This window comes from Coregonus lavaretus (genome assembly GCF_964263955.1).
Source record: "Coregonus lavaretus genome assembly, chromosome: 33".
In the NCBI taxonomy this organism is placed as follows: Eukaryota; Metazoa; Chordata; class Actinopteri; order Salmoniformes; family Salmonidae; genus Coregonus; species Coregonus lavaretus.
The window spans coordinates 13,081,261-13,094,213 of NC_140020.1; the positions used below are offsets into that span (position 1 = coordinate 13,081,261).

Genomic DNA, 12,953 nt, shown 5'->3' on the forward strand with positions numbered 1-12,953 from the left:
CTACTTCCTCTACACTCAATACGGTGTTTCCTGTTTTAATTTAAAAGGCGACAACATTTCAACACTCTCCGGTGAAACCTCCACAGGGCATTTGAAACCGAGTGGTCTGTTCATTTCATTATAGACTATCTAATTTCCAGCTTAGGAGTTTTTTGAGCAGGCAGTGGTATGGAAACCACATTAGGTCCTTGGAGCATAGAGTGAGGTGGACTGCTGAAACTGTCCTTTCAATAAGAAACTGGTCCAATGAAGCCTCTGCTCACTCTACCAATCATGGGACACATTGAGTAACCTAAACTTCATAGCTCAACATGAGCTTATGATGATGAGTTATATCTTATACTTCAAATATCCAGTTGAATGTATTCTTTAAAGTCCCAATGCAGCCATTTTTATAGCAATATCAAATCATTTCTGGGTAACAATTAAGTACCTTACTGTAATAGTTCTCCATTAAAATTATCAAAAAGAAACAGAAATAGCTTTTTAGCAGAAAACTTCAGAGCAATAATTTTGCTAGGATTGTCTGGGAGTGGTCTTTAATGTGGGGAGGGGAAAACAAAAAAAATTGCGGTTATTGGCAGAGAGGTTTGGAACTATCTTTGTTTTTGGTCTATTAACTTACTTACCGCTTGGTGATGTCATCAGGCAAGCCGAAACTCCACTTTTCTCTTCTTGGCAGTGCTTATGGCAGGAAAACGGGGGACTTGCAGGTTAGTTTATGTGGTCTCAGGCAGTCAGGGGGAATTAAGTACAGGTGGGAACCATGGTGGTGCATGACATCTGTTTAATGTGCTGGGACACATGACAACATGGTATGAATGCCACCCCCATAAAATCAACCAGACACTAATGGACCTACCCATTTTCACACTGCTACAATACAATTACACATAATGGTGGGGAAAGAGAAATATCTGGAACGTGAAGTCTATACAGCAATAGATGGTGGCAGGAACACGCACCAGCACTTATTAGCTTTCACTTCACAGCGAAAATTATCAATACGTTATTTTGCTGAAATGGCTTGACATTTTAAAGAAATAAATCACATGGGGAGCATGCAAAAAAATATAAATACAAATACAAACGCAAACTCTCTGGAGAGAGGATTGCCTTGAGCATTTTCATAATGCGTTCGCTCACCCTGCAAATCAGGAAACGTAAGATTGACTGTGGGCCACCCCGCCTCTCTGCTACCCAGGAACCCATGTCATTTTCATTGTCCTTTTTTCCCTTATCATAATAGTAACGCACTGCGAGTGAAAATAAACTGAAGTTCACAGAAAAAGGTTAAACAATGCGACAGGAAGTTGATTTTATTTTTGTAGGCGAAGATGTACATAATACATCGCAGGGGCACCGTTTGCCATTCTTGGCCTGCACTTGCTCACTGCACCCATTCCGGGATTGGGAGGACGATGCTCAGATGCTTAATATTTGTGCTTCAGATAGAAAACAGGATGTCCTGCTTCCTCTGTCCCCTGTCACGTAAGATACACACTATTCGATTGTCACCCATGATGTTACTTTTGCACAACATCCCTAATGACGTCTTCCAATCATTCAACTTGATTCCAGGTACTAGCTGGAAAACATGAAGCTGAAATGATGCGTTACTATGACATTAAAATCGTATTTAAATTCAACTATTAATCTCAAAGGAATCTTAGGGGTCTAATATAAAAGCCTCTATGGCATACATATAGGACATAATAAAAATACCTGAGCGATATATCCTGTTTGTATATATTAGACTAAGATTTGAATTTAGGCTTGCCTCTTTAAGCCCAGTAATCAAAATGTGTCTGCTGTGACCACACAGACGTTTGGTGCCTACATCTCTCAAATGTACTATCTAGTCACCGAGGATGCCTTTTGCTGTGGATATCAGGGTCTGACTACCAAAATATTGAAATAATTTTTCAAACTAATCCCACCTTTTTTGCAAGGTGGGAGAGTGCAGTGAGATTTAGGAAAAACTAAGGTGAAAAGGAAGATATTATATAAAAGCTTACTGTATTACCGTAAACATACAGTATAATACAATCCTGCCAATTCCATGGGCAGAGCATAATTCACTTGGTCAAGGAGAAGATGATTACATGATTGGCTATGATGGATGAAAGCAGGAAAGTATTCAGACCCCTTGACTTTTTCCACACTTTGTTACGTTACAGCCTTATTCTGAAATTGCCGAAATTATTTTTTTCCCCTCATCAATCTACACACAATACCCCATAATGACAAAGCGAAAACAAGTTTTTAGAAATTTTAGCAAATGTATTAAAAAATAAAAAACAGAAATACCTTATTTACATACAGAGGGAAAAAAGTATTTGATCCCCAGCTGATTTTGTACGTTTGCCCACTGACAAAGACATGATCAGTCTATCATTTTAATGGTAGGTTTATTTGAACAGTGAGAGACAGAATAACAACAACAAAATCCAGAAAAACGCATGTCAAAAATGTTATACATTGATTTGCATTTTAATGAGGGAAATAAGTATTTGACCCCTCTACAAAACATGACTTAGTACAGTGGGGGAAAAAAGTATTTAGTCAGCCACCAATTGTGCAAGTTCTCCCACTTAAAAAGATGAGAGAGGCCTGTACTTTTCATAATAGGTACACGTCAACTATGACAGACAAATTGAGGGAAAAAAATCCAGAAAAACACATTGTAGGATTTTTAATGAATTTATTTGCAAATTATGGTGGAAAAATAAGTATGATGAAAATTACAGGCCTCTCTCATCTTTTTAAGTGGGAGAACTTGCACAATTGGTGGCTGACTAAATACTTTTTTTCCCCACTGTACTTCGTGGCAAAACCCTTGTTGGCAATCACAGAGGTCAGACGTTTCTTGTAGTTGGCCACCAGGTTTGCACACATCTCAGGAGGGATTTTGTCCCACTCCTCTTTGCAGATCTTCATTAAGGTTTCGAGGCTGACGTTTGGCAACTTGAACCTTCAGCTCCCTCCACATATTTTCTATGGGATTAAGGTCTGGAGACTGGCTAGGCCACTCCAGGACCTTAATGTGCTTCTTCTTGAGCCACTCCTTTGTTGCCTTGGCTGTGTGTTTTGGGTCATTGTCATGCTGGAATACCCATCCACGACCGATTTTCAATGCCCTGGCTGAGGGAAGGAGGTTCTCACCCAAGATTTGACGGTACATGGCCCCGTCCATCGTCCCTTTGTTGTGGTGAAGTTGTCCTGTCCCCTTAGCAGAAAAACACCCCCAAAGCATAATGTTTCCACCTCCATGTTTGATGGAGGGGATGGTGTTCTTGCGGTCATAGGCAGCATTCCTCCTCCTCCAAACACGACGAGTTGAGTTGATGCCAAAGAGCTCCATTTTGGTCTCATCTGACCACAACACTTTCACCCAGTTATCCTCTGAATCATTCAGATGTTCATTGGCAAACTTCAGACGGCCCTGTATATGTGCTTTCTTGAGCAGGGGTACCTTGTGGGCGCTGCAGGATTTCAGTCCTTCACGGCGTAGTGTGTTACCAATTGTTTTCTTGGTGACTATGGTCCCAGCTGCCTTGAGATCATTGACAAGATACTCCTGTGTAGTTCTGGGCTGATTCCTCACCGTTGTCATGATCATTGCAACTCCACGAGGTGAGATCTTGCATGGAGCCCCAGGCCGAGGGAGATTGACAGTTTTTTTTGTGTTTCTTCCATTTGTGAATAATCGCACCAACTGTTGTCACCTTCTCACCAAGCTGCTTGGCGATGGTCTTGTAGCCCATTCCAGCCTTGTGTAGGTCTACAATCTTGTCCCTGACATCCTTGGAGAGCTCTTTGGTCTTGGCCATGGTGGAGAGTTTGGAATCTGATTGATTGATTGCTTCTGTGGACAAGTGTCTTTTATACAGGTAACAAACTGAGATTAGGAGCACTCCCTTTAAGAGTGTGCTCCTAATCTCAGCTCGTTACCTGTATAAAAGACACCTGGGAGCCAGAAATCTTTCTGATTGAGAGGGGGTCAAATACTTATTTCCCTCATTAAAATGCAAATCAATTTATAACATTTTTGACATGCGTTTTTCTGGATTTTTTTGTTGTTATTCTGTCTCTCACTGTTCAAATAAAACTACCATTAAAATTATAGACTGATCATTTCTTTTTCTTTTTTTTTTTTTAATCTTTTTTTTTCGGGGGGATGGATCAGCTTAATATTGCAGATAGATTGTATCTTCTATCAATGTAATTGTCTGCATCACTTCCAATCCCCCATGTTTTTTTTATTTTTTATATATATATTCCCCTTTATTACTTTTCAACCCCACCATCCTTTCCCTACTTGGAGTAAATTAGTGAACAACAACACCCAGGCCTCTACTTCCGGTCTATACTTACTATCTACACCTTATAGACAGAGTTAATTTTACAATAATTCTATATCTATCTATATATATATATATATATATATATATATATATATATATATATATATATATATATATATATACACACATATATATATATATATATATATATATATATATATATATATATATATATATTTATTTTTTTGCTCCTAAACTTCTTCTACTCTCAACCTCTCCGATCATTTTCATGATGTCCATCCGGTTTGCTTCTAAATGCCATATCTTTCTAACTGTGCTCTTTCCCAAAAGCTCCCAACATACAACCTATATACTTATTATGGACACAGTATGCTTACATTATTAGCTATCTTTGTTATTATTTGTTGTTATTTGTTATTAGTCCCATCCTTCAACTCTATTCAATACCTCCCATCTATCTCTTAACACCATCCATATAGGATTTCTATTTGCCATATATATTTCAACCATACTGTGATGTTTTACAAAAGTTCTGAACCTTTCTATTCTCATTGCTTCTACAGATTGTGAATTAAAAATAAACATTTTTGCTAAAAGTATTATTATATTATTGATTGATTGACTATGACTTTTCAGATCACCCAGTAATGCTATCTGCAAGGTTAGTTCCAGGTAAATATTGCAATCCTTTAGCCATTCCTGGACCTGTGTCCAAAAACAAGCTACAAATGGACAGAACCAAAACAAATGATCTAATGATTCTATCTCTTCACAGCAAAATCTGCAGAGCTGGGAAGATTGTATCCCCCATATAAATAACATTCTATTGGTAGCAAGAATTTTATATAATAATTTAAATTGAAAGATTCTAATTTTTGAATCCGGTGTCGTTTTGCGTGTCAGTTCATAAACACTATGCCATGGGATCGGTACGTCAAAGATCTCTTCCCAACTATTTTGCAATCTATATGGGACTGCTGTCAATCCTTTGGTCCTTAAGTGAAACTGATATACTTTTTTATTTATCACAGTTTTCCTTAACCAATTATGTTCTTTAATGCAAGGCCGACAGACAAGTTCCTTACTTTCTCCCCCTTCAACTTTCCTCTTCCACTTTTGCGGTAAGGCTGCAATTATTTGGTTGTAATTTTGGGTAGAGCAGACATTTCCATATGTTTTTGTTAGCTGCATGTGCGACATAACTCCACCAGTCCTACCGATGATATCATTTACGAAGATTATACCTTTTTTAAACATTCTGTCAAAAAATAAAGGTTTTTTGTCAATTAGTATATTTGAATTTAACCACAATATTTGTTGCATTATTTGTTCTGTCGTTTCTGGAGGATTAAATTGAAATTGCAACCAACTTTCTATGGCTTGTTTTAGAAATAGTGACATTTGGGAGATTATTTCCTTTTCAAATAACTGAAAGTGAGAGGTTGTAATCTGAATAAAGGGAAAAAGGCCTTTCTTGAACAGTGGGTGAGACAATCTTACTAATTTGCTTGAGAACCAGTTCGGATTTAAGTATAACTTTTGGATGACTGAAGATTTTAGTGATAGGTCTAATGCTTTAATATTTAATAATTTCTGTCCTCCGAATTCATATTCATTATATAAATATGCTCTTTTAATTTTGTCTGGCTTGCCGTTCCAAATAAAATTGAATATTTTTTTCTCATATAATTTAAAAAACTGTTTGCTAGGCGTAGGCAAGACCATAAGCAAATAGGTAAACTGGGATAATACTAAAGAGTTAATCAGGGTGATTTTTCCACAAATTGACAGGTATTTTCCTTTCCATGGTAGTAAGATCTTATCTATTTTTGCTAACTTTCTATTAAAATTTATTGAAGTGAGATCATTTATTTCCTTTGGGATATGTATTCCGAGTATATCCACATCACCATCAGACCATTTTATTGGTAAACTACATGGTAATGTAAAAATTGTATTTTTTAGTGATCCAATACGTAATATAGTACATTTGTCATAATTTGGTTTTAATCCAGAGAGGTTAGAAAATGTATCTAGATCCTCTATGAGGCTGTGGAGGGATTCTAGTTGTGGATCTAAAAGAAAACATGAATCATCTGCGTACAATGACACCTTTGTTTTTAAGCCCTGTATTTCTAATCCTCTGATATTATTATTGGATCTGATTTTAATAGCTAACATCTCGATGGCCACAATAAATAGATATGCCGATAGTGGACAACCTTGTTTCACTCCTCTTGACAGTTTGAAACTTTCTGAGAAATAGCCATTATTTACTATTTTACACCTAGGGTTACTATACATGATTTTGACCCATTTTATAAGAGATTCTCCAAAATTGAAATGCTCCAGGCATTTATATATGAATTCCAGTCGAACTTTATCAAATGCCTTTTCGAAGTCTGCTATGAATAGCAGGCCTGGTTTCCCATATTTTCCATAGTGTTCTATTGTTTCCAATACTTGCCTTATATTATCTCCAATGTATCTTCCATGTAAAAAACCTGTCTGATTAGAATGAATAATATCCGACAATACCTTTTTAATTCTATGCGCTATACATTTTGCTAGGATTTTTGCATCACAACACTGAAGTGTAAGGGGCCTCCAATTTTGTAAATGGACTGGATCTTTATATTTTCCACTTGTATCCTGTTTCAGTAATAATGAGATCAGACCTTCTTCTTGAGTGTCAGATAATCTACCATTTACATAGGAGTGGTTAAAACATGCTAATAACGGTCCTCTTAGTATATCAAAAAAGGTTTGGTATACCTCGATTGGTATGCCATCCAACCCTGGAGTTTTCCCGGACTTAAAGTCTTTAATTGCATCCAGAAGTTCCTCCTCTGTAATTTCACCTTCACATGAGTCTTTCTGTGTGGCTGTTAATTTGACATTATCAATAGGAAAAAAATCTCTACAATTAGCTTCAGTTAGAGGAGATGGAGGCGACTGAAAAGAAAACATATGCTTAAAATACTTTGTTTCTTCCTTCAAAATATCATTAGGTGAATTATGGGTGACTCCGTCAATTGTAACCAGTTTCATTAAGTTCTTTTTGGTAGCATTCCTATGTTGAAGATTAAAAAAGAATTTTGTGCATTTTTCCCCATATTCCATCCAGTTTGCTTTATTTTTATAATATATTACACTTGATCTTTCTTGAATAAGTTTTTCCATTTCTTTTTGTTTTTCCTCTAATTTATTCTGAGCCTCTATGTTACAGTTTTTATTGCCATCTATCTGTTCTGTTAGACTTTCTATTTCCTTTCTTAGTATAAACTCTTTTGACCTAAATTGCTTTTGTTTTCAAGATGAGTACTGAATTGCATGGCCTCTAAAGGCACATTTAAAGGTGTCCCATACAATGAGGGGATTCGCTGTACCTATGTTATGTTGGAAAAAGTCAGTTAGACTGATCATTTCTTTGTCAGTGGGCAAACGTACAAAATCAGCAGGGGATCAAATACTTTTTTCCCTCACTGTAAGTATTCAGACTCTTTGCTATGAGACTCGAAATTGAGCTCAGGTGCATCCTGTTTCCATTGATCATCCTTGAGATGTTTCAACAACTTGATTGGAGTCCACCTGTGGTAAATTCAATTGATTGGACATGATTTGGAAAGGCACACACCTGTCTATATAAGGTCCAACAGTTGGCAGTGTATGTCAGAGCAAAAACCAAGCCATGAGGTCGAAGAAATTGTCCGTAGAGCTCCGTGACAGGATTGAGTCGAGGCACAGATCTTGGGAAGGCTACCAAAAAATGTCTGCAGCATTGAAGGTCCCGAAGAACACAGTGGCCTCCATCTTTCTTAAATGGAAGAAGTTTGGAACCACCAAAACTCTTCCTAGAGCTGGCCGCCCGGCCAAACTGAGCAATCGGGGGAGAAGGGCCTTGGTCAGGGAGGTGACCAAGAACCTGATGGTCACTCTGACAGAGCTCCAGAGTTCCTCTGTGGAGATGGGAGTCCCTTCCAGAAGGACAACCATCTCCGCAGCACTCCACCAATCAGGCCTTTATGGTAGAGTGGCCAGACGGAAGCCACTCCTCAGTAAAAGGCACATGACAGACCGCTTGGAGTTTGCCAAAAGGTACCTAAAGGACTCATGATTATCTGGTCTGATGAAACCAAGATTGAACTCTTTGGCCTGAATGCCAAGCGTCACGTCTGGAGGAAACCTGGCACCATCCCTACAGTGAAGCATGGCGGTGGCAGCAATCATGCTGTGGGGATGTTTTTCAGTGGCAGGGACTGGGAGACTAGTCAGGATTGAGGGAAAGATGAAAGGAGCAAAGTACAGAGAGATCCTTGATGAAAATCTGCTCCAGAGCGCTCAGGACCTCAGACTGGGGCGAAGGTTCACCTTCCAACAGGACAACGACCCTAAGCACACAGCCAAGACAACGCAGGAGTGGCATTGGGACAAGTCTCTGAATGTCCTTGAGTGGCTCAGCCAGAGCCCAGACTTGAACCCGATCAAACATCTCTGGAGAGACCTGAAAATAGCTGTGCAGCGACGCTCTCCATCCAAACTGACAGAGCTTGAGAGGATCTGCAGAGAAGAATGGGAGAAACTCCCCAAATACAGGTGTGCCAAGCTTGTAGCATCAAGAAGACTCAAGGCTGTAATCGCTGCCAAAGGTGCTTCAACAAAGTACTGAGTAAAGGGTCTGAATACTTATGTAAATGCGATATTTCAGTATTTTGCTTCGTAATTATGGGGCATTGTGTGTATGATTGATGAGGGGGAAAACCTATTGAATCCATTTTAGAATAAGGCTGTAGGGTAAAAAAAATGTGGGTAAAGTCAAGGGGTCTGAATACTTTCTGAATGCACTGTACAGTAGACATCTCCTCCTAAGCAGACTACAGGGCTGTATCTGGACTATATCCCCTGAAAATATCCCTCTACGCCCTGACAGTAGCCAAGAAGAGGAAATGCAAAACTGCAGAGACTGCCCTCTGAATGTCAATCTGGGAATACAGCTGGTCTATTCACTCCTGAGCACCAGGCAGGGGAATAGATGGATAGTGTCTCAGGCTGATGGACAGGCAATGCCCAGAGTAATGAAACACTGCATACATTCCACATCATTCTTAATAACCACTTTCCATCTTCAGATTCCTTCTCCGAACACAACCGCTCCACTACGTGCTCCCCCATATAACTTATGTATCTAGTCCCGGCCTTGTTGATATGCTGCTTAATACAGATGCCATGGCAACCCAAGCGTGTGGGTATCACGCCGCCCTGGCAGAAATGAATGAGAATACCTTTCGCAGGTTTGTCATCACGGACCCCAGGGTAAATACGGGAAAGGATTGTTCTGTAAAGCATGTTCGTTTATTTCCTTAGAACCCCCCCCTCCCCCCCACATCTGAGAGGAACTCTTGGTGAGTGAGAGCCATGACACTACCTCCACCAGAAACCTTGTTTATTTTTCCTGGCTTTTCCAATTATATTTTATAAGAAGGCCCCAGGCAATTATCTGTATGCAAATATCACAGAACAGTGAGACATGGAGAGAGGTAACAGGGAGGAAAAAAGACAGAATGAAAAACAATTGCGGGAAAAGAAGGAAAAATGGAGATGGAGACTTACCGGCACACTTTGTCCTGGTGATGAGAGGTGGTCCAGGCTGGCCGGTGCCCCCCTCCCCTGGTCTGGTGAGCAGCACACGGATCTCGTACTCTGTGTCTGGGTCCAGGTGCCACAGCTTGTAGTTAGGGGAGTTGACAGCGTGGGTCTCGATCCAGCTCCCTGATGTCATGCGGTACTCCACCTCCTTCAGAATGATGGGGCCGTCCCCGAATATAGAGTTGGCATTGAGCTGGATCAGGAGGTAGGTGGGCCCCACACCCAGCAGTTGAGGGGGTGCGATAGGCCGCGGGGGTTCTGGAGGACACAGGGGGGAAACAAAGCATATGGCTTAGAATAGCATACATCTAAAGGCGTTTCAATTTCGAACATTATCTATTTTTGGCAAAAGATTTCCACATCTGTGTGTTTTATTGCAAATGATTTTTCAATAATCATTTTGGACTCTTCCTTCCAAATTGATAATCAATCTAATGAGATTTGTGTCATTGTCAGACCCCAATGAACTCATCAGCAACAAGTTCAAGTTAGAATCTTCTTATTTTTCATCCCTGAGCAAGACTATCAAACACTCTCAGAATAACCAGATAGTTCCCCTTCCAGTCAGTATGTATAGGTCTGGAGTCTGGCCCAGAGCATGCTGGACTACACCTAAATATCTTATATTGAGTGATAATTCACTTAAAATTAGCGGAGGGGTTTTCAAACCAAGCTAAATTATCTAATATCATTGACAGATAATTTTGCTTATTTTAACCTACAATAGGCTTATTAATACAAGTAATTTATCTTATTTCAAAATATTTTACCTTAAGACGATTAACCGTCAAATATTTTGAAAAATATCTTGAAATAAGATAAATCACAGGAACACCACATCATTAAAAAATTTCCCAAATCACATTTACTACATTCACCATTCTCACTGCAATGGAAGCCAATGAAACCCTCCCCTTAGAGAGTTAACTAACTAATGGAAGCGCCCTATGTAATGTCTGAATAAACATTCTGAGGGACATGAACAGCCATTGTCATGTCATTCCTTCACTGCTCTGCACGTCACGCAGGTCTCTTCTTCTCTCTCCTCTCTCCCGGTCCAGATGGCTGTCGGCCGATTAATTTGTTGCAGCTAATTCAACAGCAGTGGCAATACTCAGAGATCACAGCAAGTCCAATCTGATAGTCACTGTACTGGTGCTAGCCCATCCCACCCATATCATCTTTATGAAGACACGTTACCATCACAAAGTCTGGTATTCAGACTTCTGCATGCAGTACCTTTTATTAAGGTCCACATGTTTACCCTCCACTTAATCATTTGTTTATTCAATACTGCGGGTGGTGCATTTATAATGGCACATTCACTGCTAATCTGAGTTGGAATCCAGTGCTTTGGTTCAGCCTGAAATTTGGATTAATTTTGGCTCGTAGGGCCCCAATCTGACGTGACCCGTGCTTTTGTCTGTTGAACCTAACAAATAGCTGCAAAAAGGCACTGTTTAGTTTTTAGCCCTGCAGGACATACAGTGGGGAGAGCAAGTATTTGATACACTGCCGATTTTGCAGGTTTTCCTACTTACAAAGCATGTAGAGGTCTGTCATTTTTATCATAGGTACACTTCAACTGTGAGAGACGGAATCTAAAACAAAAATCCAGAAAATCACATTATATGATTTTTAAGTAATTAATTTGCATTTTATTGCATGACATAAGTATTTGATCACCTACCAACCAGTAAGAATTCCGGCTCTCATAGACCTGTTAGTTTTTCTTTAAGAAGCCCTCCTGTTCTCCACTCATTACCTGTATTAACTACACCTGTTTGAACTCGTTACCTGTATAAAAGACACCTGTCCACACACTCAATCAAACAGACTCCAACCTCTCCACAATGGCCAAGACCAGAGAGCTGTGTAAGGACATCAGGGATAAAATTGTAGACCTGCACAAGGCTGGGATGGGCTACAGGACAATAGGCAAGCAGCTTGGTGAGAAGGCAACAACTGTTGGTGCAATTATTAAGTTCAAGATGACGGTCAATCACCCTCGGTCTGGGGCTCCATGCAAGATCTCACCTCGTGGGGCATCAATGATCATGAGGAAGGTGAGGGATCAGCCCAGAACTACACGGCAGGACCTGGTCAATGACCTGAAGAGAGCTGGGACCACAGTCTCAAAGAAAACCATTAGTAACACACTATGCCGTCATGGAATTAAATCCTGCAGCGCACGCAAGGTCCCCCTGCTCAAGCCAGCGCATGTCCAGGCCCGTCTGAAGTTTGCCAATGACCATCTGGATGATCCAGAGGAGGAATGGGAGAAGGTCATGTGGTCTGATGAGACAAAAATAGAGCTTTTTGGTCTAAACTCCACTCGCCGCGTTTGGAGGAAGAAGAAGGATGAGTACAACCCCAAGAACACCATCCCAACCGTGAAGAATGGAGGTGGAAACATCATTCTTTGGGGAAGCTTTTCTGCAAAGGGGACAGGACGACTGCACCGTATTGAGGGGAGGATGGATGGGGCCATTTATCGTGAGATCTTGGCCAACAACCTCCTTCCCTCAGCAAAAGCATTGAAGATGGGTCGTGGCTGGGTCTTCCAGCATGACAACGATCCGAAACACACAGCCAGGGCAACTAAGGAGTGGCTCCGTAAGAAGCATCTCAACGTCCTGGAGTGGCCTAGCCAGTCTCCAGACCTGAACCCAATAGAAAATCTTTGGAGGGAGCTGAAAGTCCGTATTGCCCAGCGACAGCCCCGAAACCTGAAGGATCTGGAGAAGGTCTGTATGGAGGAGTGGGCCAAAATCCCTGCAGCAGTGTGTGCAAACCTGGTCAAGACCTACAGGAAACGTATGATCTCTGTAATTGCAAACAAAGGTTTCTGTACCAAATATTAAGTTCTGCTTTTCCGATGTATCAAATACTTATGTCATGCAATAAAATGCAAATTAATTACTTAAAAATCATACAATGTGATTTTCTGGATTTAGATTCCGTCTCTCACAGTTGAAG

General features: G+C 40.2%; 1 protein-coding gene across 1 annotated transcript in view; it reads right to left on the bottom strand.

Annotated features, from left to right (window-relative positions):
* The window catches only part of LOC311108605 (receptor-type tyrosine-protein phosphatase kappa-like), a 203,821-nt gene that overhangs the window by 87,841 nt on the left and 103,027 nt on the right, over positions 1-12,953 (bottom strand). Inside the window, exon 7 of the mRNA XM_084151268.1 lies at positions 9,939-10,232. Within this exon, the coding sequence (XP_084007394.1) occupies positions 9,939-10,232 (294 nt within the window). The remainder of the gene's footprint in view (positions 1-9,938; positions 10,233-12,953) is intronic.